This window comes from Cetorhinus maximus, chromosome 13 (assembly GCF_964194155.1).
Source record: "Cetorhinus maximus chromosome 13, sCetMax3.hap1.1, whole genome shotgun sequence".
Lineage (NCBI taxonomy): Eukaryota > Metazoa > Chordata > Chondrichthyes > Lamniformes > Cetorhinidae > Cetorhinus > Cetorhinus maximus.
This window is the reverse complement of record NC_135891.1, coordinates 63542147-63563190: the sequence shown is the minus strand read 5'-3', so window position 1 is coordinate 63563190 and position 21044 is coordinate 63542147. Positions and strand designations below refer to the sequence as shown.

Here is a 21044-nt window from a genome sequence, read left to right as displayed (position 1 = left end):
GCTGGAAAGGCCACCAATACCCCCCCCCCCCCCAAAAAAAAACCGGCTGTAGAAACATCTAGAAGCCGCAATACTGACAGACCATGGTGGGGAAATGGCTTCTGAGGTGGGGGAGAAGAGGGCCTGATGGTGTGAATTAAATGATTTATTTGTGTGGGTGTGGGGGGGTTATAATTACATTTCCCTCATTTTGTTTTACAATAAAGAAAACCTTTAATTCAAGCCCTTTGAACAGAGAAAGGTGGGGATTTTTAAAAACGCTGCAGGTCCTTGGCTTCAAAAAAATAATACAACATGGAGGCTTGCTGCTGTCGTCGCTGGAAGGGACTTTTTTTTTTGTTATTGCCTGTGTGGCCCATCAAATTCTGGATGTTTCTTTTCCAAAACAGTAAATTTGTTGCGTTGTTTGTTTTTGAGATGTGTGTTGCTTTTTGAATGGCGGGGGGGGGGGGGGGGGGCGGTTTGAGGAGGTGGAAGGCCTGTTAACAGCATAAACATGGAGGCCGGTTGCTGCTGGAAATGGGTTTTAATGTAACATGGGTCCAAGTATTAAACAGAGATAATATATATTATTAGTTGCTCGAGGGAGGCTGCAAATGTTAGGCTTGGTGAACAGGTTTATATATTTTTTGAGGCCTGTTTATGTTATTAATTAAAATGGTGTAAATCGAGGGAGGAGATTCATGATTTTATTGACTGCTACACAAATTATAAGGATTGATGGAGTTTTGAAGGATAATAGAGAGGATTCTGTACTTAAATAAAAATAATTTTATATTTAAAAGAAACATTGAGAAACGGTACGAATTGATTGGAATGTTCTTTTTACATGTGTTACAAGGCTTTTGAAAATATGAGAGAAACAACAGAAACAACACTGCATGAGAAATATTGTGCTTTGAGTTGAGAATTATTTTATTCAAAATCGCATTTCTTTATTGCAGGAGCTGGTGAATCTGGTAAAAGCACTATCGTCAAGCAGATGCGAATTTTACACGTCAATGGATTTCATGCCGAGTAAGTGACTATATTGTTTTTAAGGTTTCTTGCGAAGCCAGCGGAGTTTTCTTATTTCGTATCGGTGTGGCTGAGCTGGGGTTTGCCATTATTGTGTATTTCTATTTTTTTTCTGTTGGATCTGGTTTCTCTGCTGCTGTCCCCTCCTTCCATGGTCCCATTTTTCTCCAGTATGGCTGCCCATATTAGAACGTATTTAGATGTATTCATTTTTGACATAAATGTGCTATATTTTGTACACCCTTCTCGTTGTAAACTACGGTTATCTGTTCTGCTTTTAAGTTTACCTGCTGGAACCTTTCCACTTTATGCAGTAGCATATAAATGAGAGCTTGAATTAATTTCTCAAAGCTAGCATTGGAAGCAGGTAGTTTGCACAATAAAATGCCGTCCCCAGATTGCAGTTCATTGGATAGTGAGTTGCATTGTGTGTGTACTTTTTGTGTTTTTTTTATATGTGTGTGTGTGTATATGTAATACACCTCAGCAAGTGCTACAGACACAGAAAAGTATTTGCTTGATGTAACTGCTGCATTCAAAATTGAAGGCTTAGTGGATACAGTGGCCCTGGCTCCTGCAAAAATCAGGCTGGACCGCGAGTAGAAATTTTAGTAGTCCAGTGATCTATAGATTTGCAGCCAGGGGTCCAATATCTTTGAAAAAGTACTTGTTTTCTTCCCACTTTCCAAAAACTGTTTCTGCAGGAGATGATGTAATTATAGAAATTGAAATGGACTTCCATGTAGGAGTTGCGCTCCTTAAAATCTATCTCTGGCTGAACTCTTGATCACCTGCACTTGTATCTCCTTATGTGACTTGGTGTCAAAGTTTGCTTTATAATGCTTTTGTGAAGCAGCTTGGGATGTTATACATTAAAGGTGCTATTAAATATAAGTTCTTAAGTTTGAAAGTTTACACTGATTTTGCTTGACTAACTCGTGAACTTGCCACTGCTACGTTGAATCAGATTTGTTCATATTGAGAACTGTCATCATCTTTTGCTGCTATTTTTATATATATTCAACCAGTTTTACTGATTTTTGGTTTAGTCAATTGAAACTGGGCCAATGAAAGAAAATGGTTGTGATTTTTATTTTCACTGACCCTGATCAGTTCCTTAAGTGAAGATCCTTTGAAACCTGGGCATTTCTCCTAGGAAAAACAAGTGGATTAACAAAGTAATTTTTTTCTGCAAAAGGAAGTAGGTTAAACAGTGAGAAATGTACTCTCAACTGTAGCTTACTTGTGTTGCTTTTTATACTGTATTTAGACTGCGGCTATTGGTCTCAGATTGGTAGCTGTTATGTTGGTTCCAGTAGGTAGATTTTCACTGCCTGACTGGAATTTGAGTGTTCTGCTCAGGAGAGAGTTATGTGCATGTGTGATACCCGCATACACAGATCCCTGCTCCCAATGGTTTAATTTTAAACATTTACAGAGTGCAAACCCCCTGGGCACTTAATTAAACTCAATTTGACACCACATTGGGATTACACTTTACACAGAGTCAAACCTCACTGACGCTCAGTTTGGGTTCTGCCAGGATCACTCAGCTCCTGACTTCAATACAGCCTTGGTTCAAACATGGACAAAAGAGCTGAACTCCAGAGGTGACTGCGCTTGACATCAAGGCAGCATTTGACTGAGTGTGGCATCATGGAGCCCTAGCAAACCTGGTGTCAATGGGAATCGGGGAAAACTCTCCGCTGGTTTTAGTCATGCCTAGCACAAAGGAAGAGCGTTGTGATTGTTGGTCAATCATCTCAGTCCCAAGACATCACAGCAGGAGTTCCTCAGGGTAGTGTCCTTGGCCCAACCATCTTTAGCCACTTCATCAATGACCTTCCTTCCATCATAATTGATTCCATTATTTAAATGGAGAGAAACTTCAGAATGCTTCAGCACAGAGGGATCTGGGTGTCCTCATGCATGAATTGCTGAAAGCTAGTATGCAGGTACAGCAGGTAGTAAGGAAGGCAAATGGAATTTATGGCATTTATTGCTAAAGCAATAGAGTATAAAAATAGGGAAGTGTTGTTGCAACTGTACAAGGCGTTGGTAAGGCCGCACCTGGAGTACTGTGCACAGTTTTGGTCCCCTTACTTGAGGAAGGATGTAGTTGCATTGGAGGCTGTTCAGAGAAGGTTCACTAGATTGATTCCAGAGATGCGGGGCTTGTCTTATGAGGAGAGATTGAGCAGTTTAGGCTTATACTCGCTAGAGTTTAGAAGGATGAGAGGAGATCTAATTGAGGTATATATATAAGATGTTAAAGGGGATAGACAAAGTAGACGTGGAGCGGATGTTTCCCCTTGTGGGGCATTCTAGAACGAGAGGCCATAGTTTTAGGCTAAGGGGTGTTTGGTTTAAATCAGAGATGAGCAATTACTTTTCTCAAAGGTTCGTGAATCTGTGGAATTCACCACCTCAGAGTGCAGTGGATGCCGGGACGTTGAATAAATTTAAGGAAGAGATAGACCAATTTTTAATTAGTAATGGGTTGAAAGGTTATGGGGAGAGAGCGGGAAATTGGAGTTGAGGCCGAACTGAGGACAGCCATGATCGTATTGAATGGCAGGGCAGGCTCGAGGGGCTGAATTGCCTACTCCTGCTCCTAGTTCTTATGTTCTTATAAGGCCAGAAGTGGGGATGTTCTCTGACGATTGCATCATTCATGACTCCTCAGATACTGAAGCAGTCCATGTGCAAATGCAGCAAGACCTGGACAATATCCAGGCTTGGGCTGACAAGTAATGTTCGTGCCACCCAAGTGCTAGGCAATGACCATCTCCAAGAGAGAATCTAACCATCACCCCTTGACATTAAATGGCATTACCATTGCTGAATCCCCCACAATCAACATCCTGGGGGCTACCATTGACTAGAAACTGAACTGGACTAGCCATTTAAATACTGTGGCTACAAAAGCAGGTCAGAGGCTAGGAACCCTGTGATGAGTAACTCGCCTCCTGACTCCCCAAAGCCTGTCCACCATCTATAAGGCACAGGTCAGGAGTTTGATGGAATACTCTCCACTTGCCTGGATGAGTGCAGCTCCAAGAACACTCAAGAAGTTTGACACCATTCAGGACAAAGCAGCCAGCTTGATTGACACCCCGTCCACAAACATTCACTCCCTCCCCCAGCGATGCAGTGTGTACCATCTACAAGATGCACTGCAGGAGCTCAACAAGGCTCTTTAGACAGCACCGTCTAAACCCACAACCTCTACCATCTAGAAGGACAAGGGCAGCAGAGCATCGGAGTGCTACTACCTGGAAGATTCCCTCCAAGCCACACACCATCCTGACTTGGAAATATATCGCTGTTCCTTCGCTGTCACTGTGTCAAAATCCTGGAACTCCCTCCCTAACAGCACTGTGGGTGTACCTGCACCACATGGATTGCAGTGGGGGCAGTTAGGGATGGACAATAAATGCTGGCCTAGCCAGCGACACCCACATCCTGTAAATGAATAAAAAGAACAGTGGTTGTGACTCCCTCCTCTTACTGTGAAATAATGTGAGAGTCCCAACTTTAGAGTTATACTACAACTTTAGTATGGATGTGAAGTGTAAGCTCTTAGTCTTTTTCCGTGTATTAATGGCTTTTAAGAAATTGATTGGTAGTGTTTTTCTTTATCCTTTTTTGAAGATGTTTGCCAAAAAATAGAAACTGCTTACGAATGGCTAAAGCCTTTTAACTGTCAATTGTAACTGCTACTGTAATTGAGTTTTTAAAAGAATAATAATTCAACATTTCTCTTCATTAGTGAGAAAAAACGGAAAATTCAAGATATTAAAAATAATATTAAAGAAGCTATAGAGGTAAGCTCTTCTCGCCTCTCAACCTAACTTGTTTATGCATGTTTAACATTTAGACAACAGTGTTACAGTTTAACTTTTTGCACAAAATCGTTTAGTATAAGATGTAATCATTAACATTTATTTTTCATAATTTAGATTGTAGTAAACTAATGTGCAAAAACTAAATCCAGCTCTTACTATGAAATACTTACCTGGTTGTTTGTGATTTCTGAAGTCAGAACTATTGAACACAATGTACAAGTGGATCATAACATATAAAGCCCATAATGATGTAATGTTTTCCAGTATTATAACCGATCAAATAAGAATTGGTTCGAGTGACTCACATTCTGCTTGCTCTACTTCAGTTAGTAATAACTATTGAAGCTTTGCTCACTTGTTGAATGATGAATATTAGATTGTAGAGCAAGAAGTCCTAGAATTTTGTGACTCTTGCATCAGTGATGCCATATTGCTGAAATTGTTGTGCTCTGTTCCATTATCTTTCTAACTTGAGTTATAGACACCCTTCTGATAACTCAAAGAGTTCATTACTATTCTAGAACATGTCTTGGGCATGTCCCAGGTTTTATCACCAGTGTATGCTAAGTTAATTAATGTCAATCTGAGTTGGCAGAAGCTTGTATGAAATTTGGACTCGGTGCCCCTGAGCTAAGAAACGGGGGAAAAATTAATCCAGTTTCCTGCTTTTGATCACTATCCATGACCCATTATGGAAAATATAAATGTGATACTTTTTGGAACGAGACAGAATCAGCCCTGGCTCTTAATGACTCTCATTGTCGAGTAGCTAGCTGATGGTGCCTGAGTCGTTCTTGAATGCTTAACAGTATCATTGATGAGGCTAGAGAACAGGTTAGGATTTTTTGGGATACCCAGAATGGGTGGGGTGTGGGAAGAAGGGGACAATAATATAAATGTTTGACCCCGGATTGTTCTTCTCATTTTGTTTAGACAATAGTGGGCGCAATGAATACGTTGGTACCACCAGTCCCATTAGCCCATCCTGAGAACCAGTTTCGATTGGAGTACATTCTAAACTTAGCAAATCAGAAAAACTTTGAATTTACACAGGTAAGTGCCTTATCCTGCCCTCCAGGAAATGACACTTGAAAAGCAGATTTATTTTTGTATTTTAATGACCTGCAGTCAACTTCTTGAGTTTTAGGGCTTTGGCAAAGTAACATTGAATCTCGTTCTGCTTTCCTGGACTGAGACCTTGGTTTGAGTGTGGTTGCTCCCCATGCCACCCTGACCTTGCTCCTATACCTTGATTAAATGAATGTATCCTTGTAAAGACTATGTGGACTTCTGGAGCTAAAAGGGGGAATCGTTACATGCTAAATTTAGAATTCCTATTTCTGAAGAATGATTTTTAATGGTGCTGTTGGTAAATAGTGGGCATGTGAGTGATTTTTACTTTCTTTGACCAGTATACTGCTCTGTAACATAATAGGTTTTGTAAACTCTTGGAGAACTCTCTCCTACATGTTTCCTGAATATTAAGTTAAAATAGTGAAAGCTTAATGCTAAGACATTTGTTACCTGGGATGCATACCACTGTGTGTGTATTTTTGCGACTGCACCAGAACCCACAAAACCTGTTCAGGTGGCATTTAGAGGGGAAATACAGAGTAAAATCTGTTTGCCTGGACTCACTAATCCACAGGTACATGGAAAAGTGTGAAACAAGTTTCTATACTTGATCTGATACTTAATGCACTGAGGATGAATTTACTCACCTTGGTATTAGCCAGTTTTGTGTTTGCTTGTCTGCAGCCTGACATTATCTTCATGCATGCTTATCTACCCGAGATTACATGCTTGTATTAGTCTTTAGATATGGGGCTGAAAAACTGCCAAATCTCAATGTGAAGTTACTTCAAAATGGATTGTGACGTATTCTAATTCTACTCTCTGTACCTTTCTTAAAATTAACATATTTAAACAAAAAAAACCTTCACGTGACATTTGCCTATCTTTTTTTGTATTTGTTTCAGCATCATGTTAAAGGCTGATGGTGTAAACCAGAATTTTCTTGGAGCTTTTTGGCAAAACCCATTCTTTGGATGCTACTTGGAATTCATAGTTGCTGATTTTATTGCAGGAATGCAGACCTGTGTGTTCTCAGATCATTAAATAAGGAATGAGCCATTTGGCCCATTTAGCCTCCTTTGCCATTCAATAAGATCATTGCTGATCTAATTGTGACCATAACTTCTTTTCCTTCCTGCCCCCCAATAACCGTTGACTCCCTTGTTGAACAAAGAAATGTCTCCGCTTTGAACCCATTCAATGACCCAGTCTCCACTGTCCTCTGTGGGAGAGAATTCCAAAGGTTAACAGCCTTCTGAGAGAAGAAATTCCTTCTCATCTTCATCGTAAAGGAAGACCCCTTATTTAAAACTCTGTCCTCTAGTTTTTGATTCCCCCATGAGGGGAAACGTCTTCTCAGCATCCACACTGTCAAGTCCCCTCAGGATCTTATGTTTCAATAAAATCATCTCTCATTCTTCTAAACTCTAGTGAACATATGCCCAACCTATTCAGCCTTTCCTCATGAGACAGCTTGGTCACCCCAGGAATCAGCCTAGTGAACTTTCTCTGAACTGCTTTGAATGCAAGTGTATCACCTAAGTAAAGATACCAAAACACTACACAACACTCCCTACTTTCATACTCTAGCCCCTTTACAATAAAGGCCAACATTCAATTTTCCTTCCTAATTACTTGCATGCTAACTTTTTGTGATTCATGTACAAAGGACACCCAGATCTCTCTATAAGGCGGCATGCTTTAGTCTTACTTCATTTAAAATAATAATCTGTTTTTCTATTCTTCCTGCCAAAATGGACAACCTCACATTTTCCCACATTATACTCTGCAAAATGTTTTGCCCACTCACTTAACCTACACAAAAATATCCCTTTGCAGACTCTTAGTATCCTCCTCACAACTTGCTTTCCTATCTATCTTGGTATCATCAAATTTGGCTACAATACGATTGGTCCATTCATCCAGGTCATTAATATAGATCGTAAACAGTTGAGGCCCCAGCACTGGTCCCTGTGGCACTCCACTAGTTTGCATACCTGAAAATGACCCATTTAACCTGACTCCTTGTTTCCTGTTAGCTAGCTAATTCTCTATCCATGCTAATATATCACCCCCAATACTGTGAACTCATACCTTGTGCAGTAACCTTTTCTGTGGCATCTCATTGAACGCCTTTTGGAAATTGGAAGCTGATTAGTTATTTGAGTTTAATCTCCCAAGTTCTGTTTTTTGAGAAATCAGGTGGGGTACTTCAACTATGTATCCACTTGTTGGGTGATGGTCAAGATAACGACACATTTTATTTCAAGACTTGAAGTAAAAACTTTGTAATTATTTTAGGGCTACAAATGTATACCAGTTGGGAGTGGCCCACTTCAAATCTCATTTTCTGCCAAAATTTACTCTAGCGTATTCACCCTGCATATCATTGGAGGATGGATAGTTGTGCATGCAAAATCGACACAAATGTGCCCTAATGCTTATTTTTTATAAAAACTAGTGAGAATGCAATGCTTTGCAGTATAGGCAATTTTGTTGGAATGTGTAGCATACTTTTCAGTATGTGAAGTTTAACAACTCTGTTTCGAAAACATGGTTTGAATTGTACATAAGAGAATTTGTATAGGTTTTCCTGCCTTGTTTTCGTGTCCAGTTTAATTTTGTACCCTGAATATTGATTCCTCAGTGGACGGTGTTGAGCATTCGGCATGATCTGTTGTAATATGGATGAATTTTCATATGTGAATGCACAGTTCAGCAATGTGAAAAACAGCTGCCAATATGTTGTTTTAAAAATGAATGTTTTGAGTTAAAATACCAAATTTATAATTTACACTTAGCATTTTGGAGTGGATAATTTTGTGTATGGTACTGTTTTAGAGCATTGACTGGGATGGGGTACATATCTGGTATTTTTATTGTATTTTCCCTTAATTTGTTGTTATGGTGAAGTTGTGCAAAATTATGGAAGACCTTTTACAGTGAAAAGTTCTATGCCAAACCTTTTCCTCAGTGTATCTTGTCCATATAGTTTTCTGGCCAATAATTTTTTGAGCTCTTTTGTCGCTTGGTGATTGACATCCAATCATGTATGATAGAATGAGTGCTGCACACCGGCAACCCAACTGCAACCTGAGCAGAGGGATCCCAATGCTGGCAGAGAACCTGGATATGGTGGACCTTTGCTGGGCTGCTGACATTTGTCATCTGCAGTTTCTCCTGGTAGGTGCAGAAAAAATTAAGTCTTCTCTATCATTTATAAAGACCCTATATGAAATAGATTTGGGCAATCTTATCCAGTTTGTGTGGGCACATCACATACTACCCATAACTTAGCTCAAACTGACCATCTTGCTTATGCTACAAGAGAGGCTGGTAGAGGAATTGGAAATAATAAATTGATCTACGGTGCAATACCCTTTGGGAATGGGGGTTGTGACTTGCCTATTTTGATTGGACTGATAAGTGTACACCAGTGTCACCAGAGAGAAATCAGCACCACTCTCAAATGCAGGAGGGCAGCACCTAATTAAAAAGTGAACCCATCTGGTTTACTAATGTCCTTTAGCGAAGGCAATCAACCATACTTACCTGCTCTTGCCTACATGTGACTCCAGACCCACAGCAATGTGGTTGATTGTTAACTGCCCTTTGAAATAGCCTATCAAGCCATTTGGTATCAAGGGCAATTAGGGATGGGCAACAAATGCTAGCCTTGTCAGCAACACCCACATCCCATGAATGAATAAAAAAGTCCAATGGGTTCAATTAAACTAAAAGAATTCAGCAAAAAGGAAAGCAAGGTCTCGTTATCTCGATTGAAAGGCCTCAAGGGTACGGGTGGACATTACAAGACCTCCCTCCAGGGCCACCCAGGGAATGGACAAGAATGTGGAAAAGAGATAGCCAGGTAGAGTGACCCTTGCTGTGGGTCATACATCTAGACCTCTGACTGGAGTTGCAGGAGTTACAGCATGTTGCTGGAGAATTGTAGAATATAATAAAAGTTGAGGACAAAGTAAAAATAACCAACCTTAATGTATCACTCAAGTTTAAAAAATATTTTCCAATATTTGAATTAATTTCCTGGTTGGTGTTGGAGGGTGTGGTAGTGGTTGATTGCTGAGAGCCGATGCCTAAGGTAGAAAGATGTTCAATTTTCCAACATTAACATTCCTCATTTGTAACTTCTCCCCACACTCCACCTCCGACCCCATCAAGGAAAAGTTGCAAATTATTGAGGATTGTGAAGAACAGAAGTGAAGTATTGCAACTAATGTATTTTTCTTCAGGCTTTGCATCAAATTTTTTTCCCCTTCTGGGCATCAAATCAAATAAACCACGGGAACCTGTATCAATTTCTTATTCAGACTCTTTTAATTTGTAACTGCAGTCCAACCAAGTCACAATTTGTCTTGCAATGCAACACTCCATTCAAAATACAGCTTATTTCAAGGCTCCATTCTACTTTAAGGTTCTTTTTATTCTTTATATCATCAGGTTCAAATACTTTTTGGATCTTTGAAATCTTGTAATCGGTTTGGAAATAAGTTTTTCTTGTCCACGAAGTATGTAGCAACTCACCAATTTCTCTGTTACTACTGTTTTATCTTCTGATTTGGTCCAAGTAGTGAAGCACTGTCAGCATTACTGCATGTAGTGGGGATATTGTGTATGTGTATAATACTTGGATCCTGTGCCCCACCCCTGATGGTTTGATTTGGATTAGTTAATGATTTGTTGTGCAGGGAACATCTTGTTGTGAAAATTAATGCTAATGCAAATTTGTTGTAGGTTAATACCTGACCCTTAAATGTTGGAATTTTCAGAGATGCCCAATTTAAGAAATTACTGTTAAACAGTCAAATTAGGAGTGGAGTGAATTGTTTTCAAATATGTATAAATTTTAAAATTATGCACAGCATATATGTGTGTGCATGCACAATGCTTTGTAAACTGCAGAAATGTGTGGATGTCTGATATCACCAGGCTGTCGCAGCTTTAATGGGTGTTAGATAAGATGGAAGATTGAATATTTTGCTTTTTACTGTAGTATTCAATGGTCAAATTTAATGATTAAGATGACTGCAAAAACTTGAAAAGGATTGGCTAGTAGAAATAGCTGTACCAAAAGGAACAAGAAGTGGTTTGTGTAAATAACTCCTAAGCTACTAACAGAAATGAAACCATACTTTTTTTTAGTGGTCCCCTTTTAAATTGAATTACTGGAACTGAATTGAAGCAAGAGTCAGTCATGTGTAAGGGCATAGATATAAAAATGCAATGTAATGTACTTAAAAACATTTTTTTAAAAGTGACACTGACAAAATGGAGATTGACTTAATGACCTGTTTTTCAAAAATGGTCTCTTTTCCTTTTTATATTTAGATAAACATTTGCTGAATTTTTAAGATAGTTTTTGTGTGAATTTTGATGGAATATGTCACTGTGGAGCAGGGCAGCTAATGTCAGTTACATGTTGGAATTGCACTTTTGTTACTAGTAGTGTATGTCCATATAAATCTGGCAAAAGTAGATGTGCATTTTGGCTGGCAATTCTACATTTACATCAAGTTTATAGAATATAACTGTGGCACAAGTATAACAATTTCTCACTTCAGATTGAAACCACCCAAATTGTGCATTTGCAGATTTTATAATGTGAATTGTTTCGTGAATTTTTAATTTAGCTGATTGCAAACAACCACTTACCAATTTAAATCGGGGCAGATTTACAACAAAATATACTATGCCATGGCACAGGGCCCCAAATGACAGGGCGGTCCTAAAATGATGAGTGAGTGTTGAACTGTTGGAAGTGCCGTCTTTCAGCTGAGACGTTAAACTATCTGCTCGGCTGTGTACAAAAAATCTCCTGGCAGTTTCCTCCCTCTCAAGACACTAAAACAAACCATTATGCGATTTGTGAGCTTGATGTGGGCTGGAGTGAAGGGGAGGAGTGGGAGAACTGCAAAGTTAGCTGGAGTGTTTTAGATCGGTAAATTTCAGGTGTCTACAAAGTTCCCAGTGATGAGAAAAAGCAAGAATTAGCAACACTGACAGGAGGTGGGGCCTCGGCAACAAGTTAACCTCCTCTGGGTCCTAGAGCTGATCAGCCGTTTTTACAGCCAATGAAATCTGGATTCTGTTAGGGTATGGAAAGGGGAAAAGTGACTTGATAAGTTTCCATTCTACAAATAGATATTGTCTATTACGTATATATATTCCCAGATAAAGTACTCGGGTTTTGAATTATCGTTTTAAACACAGTAAGAAACCCAAAAGTAGCTGAGAATTTAATTGGTTGAATAGGTTGTGGCACCTCAGTTTTTCAGTGTCCAGTTTAATTTTGTCTTGTGTGTGTAACACCAATATCTGCATCCTGCAGGGCTCTTAAGGAATTGGTCATTTTGATAGAGTCCATTTATCTGTAAGTCTAAACAAGCTACAAGTATCAAAGTGGAGGCTGGAAACTGACAAAGCTTGGGAAAAGTTCTGTCACTTTTGAGAAGTGCATGAACTTCGAGTCCTGTGTTAGTGACTACAGAATTATCAAGGAGAGAAAAACGGCAACATTAAAGCTGAAAGATTGCCAGAAAATGTGTAAGTTTCGCCCGAGGTAATATTAAATGCGTGGAGTTTCTTGTGACCAGGTTTTCTTTTCCTATCTGAAGGAGATGGACGAACAGGTGGATTTCTGATATAGTAGTATCTGCCTAATAGAAAATCTGTCCCATAAAGGACATTAATTATCTTTGTAGTTTCTGAAGAATACATTCTTGAAATGCTTGCATTTATAAAGAACTTTTCACCACCACTGGATGTCTTAAAAGCACTTGACAGCCAATGAAGTAGTTTTAAAGTGCAGTCACTATTGTAATATTTATTTTTTTAAAAAGATCCTCCACTGGATCACGATTCTTGTGATCCATTATTCATGTTACATGATAAACGCCCACTTTCAGATTGAATCTGAACTGGGTCTCAGGGGCCATTGCCTTGCGGTGAGTGGGGAGATGATACAATTGGAAGCAGGGAAATGGAGTAAGATCAGATAGCAAATGGACCATTTACGGAAACAATTGTTGAGCTTCTGCCCATCATCCTGACTCCAGAAGGAAGGAGAGAGTTGCATTTATATAGAAGCCTTAAAACTAGAAAAAACTTTAGTTTCCAGCCAAGGGTTTGAGCACCTGCTGTGACCTGTGCTGGCGAAGTCCTGCTCTTGAATGAATTTTAAGATGAGTGGCTTGAAATTTCATTGCTGATTCCAGTTAAAAGACTATTGATCTCCTTTAGACAGGTATCAGGGGCCTTAATAACTCTTTATTAGTCAGCTGCAGCAGTATTTGTATCTTACAAAAGGAGCAAATTTGCTGATTTGACATAAGATTCTTATGTGAGATTTAATGTTGGGTCACAGGAATTTGTAACGTGAATGATCACTTCGACAGATTAACTCTCGGCTCCACTTTGGCCACTCTGGGTAATCTGAACAAGCTAAAGTATCACTGAGTCCAAATTGACAGTATACCTGGTGCTCAGATGGAAAATTCCAGATCCTGATCTGGAGGGAATCTGTAAGGAACAGAAGATTCAGAACTGGGTCTCAGGGGCCATTGCCTTGCGGTGAGTGGGGAGACGATACAATTGGAAGCAGGGCAATGGAGTAAGATCAGATAACAAATGGGCCATTTACGGAAACAATTTTTGAGCTTCTTCGCATCATCCTGACTCCAGAAGGAAGGAGAGAGTTACATTTATATAGTGCCTTTCAAGGCCTCAGGACATCCCAAAGCGCTTTACAGCCAATGAAGTACTTTTGAAATGTTGTCACTCTTGAAGTGTAGGAAATGCGCCAGCTAATTTGCGCATAGCAAGATCCTATGAAACAGTGATGTTGATTGATAAATATTGGTCAGGACGCTGGGAAGATTCGGCTTCTCTTAAAAACAATGCAATAGGATTTATATTTTAACCTCCACCTGAGAGAGGCCGAGTGGCCTCTGTTTAACGTCATTACAGAAAGATGACATCTCCAGCAGTGGAGCACTCCCTCAGTACTGTGCCAGGAGTGTCAGCCTCGATGTTTTAATCGCGTGTGTGTTCAAGTCTTTGCAATGGAACTTGAACCCAAGGGAACATGCTGGGAGCAGGTACTGCATTGTTGAGTCTTTCAGTAGAATTCCTTTTAGAATCTGCAGTTCTCAGTCATGGAGCTGCCTGTTTTTCTACTTCAGCTGCTGACGGGCCTGATGTGCATTTTCTGATTTTATTTTGGATTCTTTAATGTGATTTTAATTAATGAATTAATCTGGTTGCTGCGGTTATGTTGGGCTTGTACAGTTGTGCTGGGGCTGAAGTGTTCTCCTTATCACACTCAAAGTTTGAAGAATTGTATATCTCTCCTTCTAAACGGCAAGTGAAACATATATATAGATTTGAAAGGATTTTTAAAATATACAGTTCATACCCTAAAAACTCCTGGCAGATAAGACTTTAATTAATTGCCATATTACAATTCGGTAATTTTGATACAAGCCTTAATATGAACAATATGACATTTGATGTCAACAGAAAGAGAGTGGATCTTACCTGGCCCATCGATTCCATTGCTGTCTGAACCTGCTTTTGGTTGCTTCCGAGGGGAATAGATTTCAAATAAACTCCAACCTTCAGATCTCAATAACCTGTCTAAGCAAAATAAAGATCGAAACGCAACAGTCCTCTTTGAATTGAAAATTGAGCCATTTTTGTGTTTTAATTAGTTTCAAAGAAGGAGGAGACTGTTGAGGATTTTTAAAGAGAACAATTGTATTGGAAGGTGAATATAGCCAGTGAAATAACCAACATCCCGTTATGCTGGAAGGGCGGCGGGCCCAAAAATGAAGCAGAGCACAGGCCCCACTAACTGTAAACCTGCCACTGATTTAAATGTACATTAGTTGTCTTATTTGCCTCAGAACCAAAGGGAGGGAAACAAAAAAATAATTTAAAATTGATGGTAAACTACTTCGCAGTTGTACTTCATTCCAGACTGGCAAGGGAATGGGAACCTGAGCGGGGAGACACGAGAGGGAAACAAAGATAGGAATGAAAGAGAGAAAAGTAGAAAGCAAAAATAGAAGGCAGAGGAAATGAGGACTTGCAGTAAAAAGGGCCATAGTGCAAAACAAATGTGTAAAAATGTTAAAAAGACAATTCTAAAAGCACTGTATCTGAATACACGGAGCATTCGCAATAAGGTAGAATAATTAACAGCGCAAATAGATGTAAATGGGTATGATATGATTGCAGTTACAGAGACATGGCTGCAGGGTGACCCAGGCTGAGAACTGAATATCTAAGGTTATTCGATGTTTAGTAAGGACAGGCAAAAAGGAAAAGGAGGTAGCATGACGTTGTTAGCTTGAAAGGATGAAATCAGTGCAATAGAGGATATTGGCTCACAAAATCCAGGTGCAGAATCAGTCTGGGTGGAGCTAAGAAGCAACAAGGGTTAGAAAACATTAGTGGGAGTTTTCTATAGGCCTCCAGACCACAGTGATAAGGTAGGGGATGGCATTAAGCAGAAAATTAGATGCATGTAACAAGGTGCTACAGTAATCATGGGTGACTTTAATCTCCAGATAGACTGGGCAGACCAAATTAGCAATAATACTGTAGTGGATGAATTCCTGGAGTGTGTGAGAGATGATTTTTTAGACCAGTATGTCGAGGAACTAACTAGGGAACAGGCTATCTTAGATGTGGTATTGTGCAATGAGAAGGGGCTAATTAATAATCTTGTTGTTCAGGGCCCTTTAGAAAACAGTGACCATAACATGATATAATTCTTCATCGGGTTGGAAAGTGAAGTACTCTGATCTGAAACTAGGGTCCTAAATCTTGACAAAGGAAATCTACGAAGGTATGAGGTGTGAGTTGGCTAAGATAGATTGAGGTGCTTCATTAAAAGGCATTGAGGCGGTGGATAGGCAATGGCTAATATTTAAGGAACGAATGTATGCATTGCAACAGTTATACATTCCTTTCTGGCGCAAAAACACAACAGAAAAAGCGGTCCAACCATGGCTGACAAAATAAATTTAAGGATAGCATTAGATCCAAAAAGGAGCCATGTAAAGTTGCTAGAAAAGTAGCGAACCTGAGAATTGGGAGCAGTTTAGAATTCAGCAAATGAGGACCAAGAGTTTGATTAAGAGGGGAGAAAATAGAGTATGAGAGTAAACTTGCAAGGAACATAAAAGCAGACTGTAAAAGCTTCTATAAGTATGTAAAAGGAAAAAGATTAGTGAAGACAAATGTAGGTGCTTTACAGTCTGAAACGAGAGATTTATAATAGAGAACAAAGAAATGACAGAGCAATTAAACAACCACTCAGTTCTGTCTTCACAGAAGACACAAATAACTCCCCAGAAAATACTAGGGAACCAAGGGTCTAGCGAGAAGGAGGAAGTGAAGGAAATTAGTATTACTAAAACAATAGTGCTGGAGAAATTAATGGGACAGAGAGCCGATAAACCCCCAGGGCCTGATAATCTACATCCTAGGGTACTAAAGGAGGTGGCCATGGAAACAGTGGGTGTATTGGTTGCCATCTTCCAAAATTCTGTAGACTCTGGAACAGCCCCAGCAGATTGGAGGGTGGCAAATGTATCCCCACTATTTAAAAAAGGAGGGAGGGAGAAAACAGCGAATTACAGACTGGTTAGCCAAATCATCAGTCAGCGAAAATGCTAGAGTCTGTTTTAAAGAATGTGATAACAGGACACTTAGAACATATCAATGGGATTAGACAAAGTCAACATGGATTTATGAAAGGGAAATCATGTTTGATAAACCTACTGGAGTAACTAGCAGAATAGATAAGGGAGAACCAGTGGATGTGGTATATTTGGATTTTCAGAAAGCTATTGATAAAGTCCCACATAAGAGGTTGGTGTGCAAAATTAAAGCACATGGGATTGGGGGTAATATATTGGCATGGATTGAGAATTGATTAGCAGACAGGAAACAGAGTCGGAATAAAGAGGTCTTTTCCAGAGTGGCAGGCATTGACTAGTGGGGTACCATATGGATCAGTGCTTGAGCCTCAGCTATTCACTATATATATATATATATATTATATATTTTTATATATATATATATATATATATATTATATATATATATACACACACACACACAATGATTTGGATGAGGAAACCAAATGTAATATTTCTAAGTTTGCAGACGGCACAAAACTTGGTGAGAATGTGAGCAGTGAGGGGGTGTTAAGAGGCTTCAAGGCCAATTAGACAAGTTCAGTGAGTGGGCAAATGCATGGCAGATATGGTATAACATGGATAACTGTAAAACTATCTACTTTGGTAGGAAAAACAGAATGGCAGTGTTATTTAAATGGTAGTATGTTGGGAAATGTTGATGTACAAAGGGACCTGGGTGTCCTGGTACACCAATCACTGAAAGCAAGCATGGGGGCGCAACAAGCAGTTAAGAAGGCAAATGGCATGTTGGCCCTCTTGCAAGAGGGCTTGTGTACAGGAGCAAAGATGTCTTCCTGCAACTGTACAGGGCCTTGGTGAGACCACACCTGGAGTATTATGTGCAGTTTTGGCCTCCTTACTTAAGAAAGAATACACTTGCTATAGAGAGGGTGCAGCAAAGGTTCACCAGACTGATTCCTGGGATGACAGGACTGTCATATGAGGAGAGATTGGGCTGACTAGGCCTGTATTCACTGGAGTTTAGAAGAATGAGAGGTGATCTCATTGAAACATATAAAATTCTGACAGGGATAGACAGACTGGATGCAGGGATGATGTTTCCTCTGGCCGGGGGGTCTAGAACAAGAAATTACAGTCTCAGAATACGGGATAGACCATTGAGGACTGAGATGAGAAGAAACTTCTCAAAGAGGGTGGTGAACCTATGGTATTCTCTACCACAGAAGGCTGTGGAGGCCAAGTTGCTGAATATACTTAAGAAGGAAATAGATTTCCAGACTCTAAAGGCGTCAAGGAGTATGGGAGAGAGCAGGAGTATGGCGTTAAGGTAGAGGATAGACTGTGATCATATTGAAGTAGGCTGTAAGGGCCGATTGACTTACTCCTCCTATTTTCTGTTTATTCCTTATTCTAATCCCTGGCATATTATACTTTTTTGTTGTTACATTTATGTTTCAAGTTCAAAACCTTACTTTCCTTGGAAACAGTCACAACTAGTTCCAAGAAAGGAGGTTATTGCGATCAAAAGATTTGTCTATTTAGTTAGGAAGGTGAAAGTTTTTTTGGAGTAAGAAGGATATACAAATATTAGGACCTGTTGGTGTTTAATTTGTCTTGATACATACTATATATCTTAATAGTATATATTGAATTGTGATTTATCTTCACACATCCTCTTCTAATTGTTTTTGGTACTCATCCACAAGAAGCGTTAAATGTTGTATTCGTTCATGTTAGTATTTATTATGTGACAGTCCGTAATCCCTGTGAAATCTGGGTGGGGCATCACTAAGACTGAGTTCCGATCCAGTTCTCGAGGCCACTAAATATGGAAAGCCGTTGAAATGGCTGTATAACCAGTTGCTTGGATACTTTGCTTTCGTTCATGTTCACTGTGGAAGCATTGGCAATAAAATCTGAACTTAATGAGAGCTATTACATATTTAAAATTCTGCACCAGTTGACTTAGTATATTCATTAACAATATTGGTGAATTTTGTAAGTTCTGCTTTGTTCATTTTATATTTTATAGTTTGGCACATTTCGATATCTATAGGTTATAGAGGAGTGCGTGGCACAAGAAAAGTGGCTGGATCCGAGAAGGTTTAGAAATGTGTGCGGACAATGATGTGTATTGGATTTGCTTTTCTGGTTTTTGAAATTGAATCTGTCGAGTTCCTGCGAACAAAGCTATAACATTGAATTCTCAAGTTTGGGACCTGAATCTAAATCTCCATTTTAATTAGGGTGAGCAAGCAAGAACTCAAAAGAGACTGAGTTTGCCGGTCTCTTCGGCAGGGAATTAAGGTCAAATCAATTTGCTGGAAGGTGAAACTAAGGGAGAAATGTTGGTGGCTGTGGAATTATTTATTGTTTATACTGCTTCTGAGGAGAATAGAGAAGCTTGAGGGTGGTGGGGTTATGGAGTAACAATTGGAGGAAATAATGGGCACCTAACAAAAATAAAAACAAACATCCTCAACCTCAATGATGGTAGAGCCAGCACATTAGTGGAAAAAAGACTGAACATTCGCAACCGTCTTCAGCCAGAATTGCTGAGTAGATGAGGCATCTGGGCCACCTCCTGAGGTCCTAACCATCACAAATGCCATTCTTCAGCTAATTGAATTCACTCTGCGTGATATCAAGAAATGGCTGATACAGCAAAGGCTATGGGCTCTCCGCCAACCCACCAATGACTTGTGCTCCAGCACTAGTGGTGTCCCTCACCAGGCTTTTCCAGTACAGCTGCAACACTGGCATCTACCTGGCAATGTGGAAAATTTCCCAGCTATGTCCTGTCCAGAAAAAGCAGGATAACTTCAATTTGGCCATTCACTGCCCCATCATTCTAAGCTCGATCATCAGCAAAGTGATGGAAGGTGTCGTTGACCATGCTGTCAGGTGGCACTTAGTCAGCAACAACCCTGATGCTCAGTTTTGGTTCTGATGCACACTTTTGGTTCTGCCAGGTCCAATTGGCTCCAGATCTCATTTCAGCCTGGATCCAAACATGGACAAAAGACCTTAACTCCAGAGGTGAGTTGAGAGTGTCTGCTCTTGCCATCAAGTCAGCATTTGACCGAATATACAATCAAGGAGCCTAGAAATTCTGAAATCAATAGAAATCAGGGGGAAAGCTCCACTGGTTGGAATCATACCTATTGGAAAGGAAGATGGATGACGCTGTAGGAGTTCCTCAGGTTAGTCTCCTAGGCTCAACCATCTTCAGCTGTTTTGTCAATGATCTTCCCGCCATCGTAAGGTCGGAAGTGGGGATGTTTGCTGATGATTGCACAGTGTTCAGTACCATCTGTGACTCCACAGATACTGAAGCGGTCCATGCTTGTATGCATCAAGGCCTAGACAACATTGAGGCTTGGTGTGATAATTGGCAAGTAACATGTGCCAGGTAATGACCATCTCCAGCAAGAGAGAATCTTACCATTTCCCCTTGACATTCAAAAGCTTTACCATCATTGAATCCCCAAACGTCAGTATCCTTGGAGTTACCATTGACCAGGAACTGAACTGGACCAGCCATATAAATACTGTGGCTGCAAGATTCACAGGATCACTATCACCTGCAAGTTTCCCACCAAGCTACACACCATCCTGACTTGGAGCTATATCTCCCTTCCATCACTACTGTTGGGTCAGAATCCTGGAACTCACTACTTGACAGCGCTGGGTGTACCTACACTAGATAGTAGGCTGCAGTCGTTGGTGAAGACAGCTCATCACCATCTTAAGGGCACTTTGGGATGGGCATCAAATGCTGGCTTTGCCCAAAGAAAACCCAAGAAAGAATAAATAAAAAAGAGGAGGTCTGAAGTTGGGAATTCTGTGGTGAGTAACTCGCAACCTGACTCCCTCCTGTCCACCATCTACAAGGCAGAATTCAGGAGTGTGATGGACTTTACTGGATGAGCACAACTCCTACACCATGAGCAACTAGACACCATCTAGGACAAAGCAGCCTACATGATTGGCACCTCTTTGACCACCAAACATTCATTCCCTCTGCCACTGGCACACAGTTCTTTCACAGTCATTGGACCAAACCAGAAACTCCTTCCCTAATAGCACTGTGGGTGTACCTACCCCACTCATACCACAACGGTTCAAAAAGTTGGGTCACCAGCACCTTCTTGAGGATAACGAATAAGCAACAAATGTAGGCCTTGCCAACAACGTTCACATCCCATGAATGAATAAAAAAGTAACTTGGAGAAATTGTTACAAATTAAGATTTAATGCTGTTTGAAACTTTGAATGTAGCCAAAAGCAGTGCATTTTAAGAAATGCCACAGTTTCCTTTTTGCAGTGTGCAGAAAATACTTTGAGTGCCACGAAGCAGTGTAGAAATGGAATGTGTCAAAGCGTACAATTATTAAATTGTTGCAGTTAGAATT

The 21044-nt window shown here is 40.0% G+C and overlaps 1 protein-coding gene across 3 annotated transcripts in view; it reads left to right on the top strand.

Annotated features, from left to right (window-relative positions):
• Positions 1-21044, top strand: part of gnas (GNAS complex locus) — a 357713-nt gene that overhangs the window by 117476 nt on the left and 219193 nt on the right. For 2 of the 3 annotated variants that reach the window (XM_078555457.1, XM_078555458.1), the window contains exons 2-4: positions 945-1017; positions 4790-4844; positions 5799-5918. In XM_078555457.1, coding sequence (XP_078411583.1) covers positions 945-1017; positions 4790-4844; positions 5799-5918 — 248 coding nt within the window. Of the gene's footprint in view, positions 1-51; positions 130-944; positions 1018-4789; positions 4845-5798; positions 5919-21044 lie in introns of those variants that run through there. The other variant, XM_078555459.1, reaches the window with a different exon arrangement.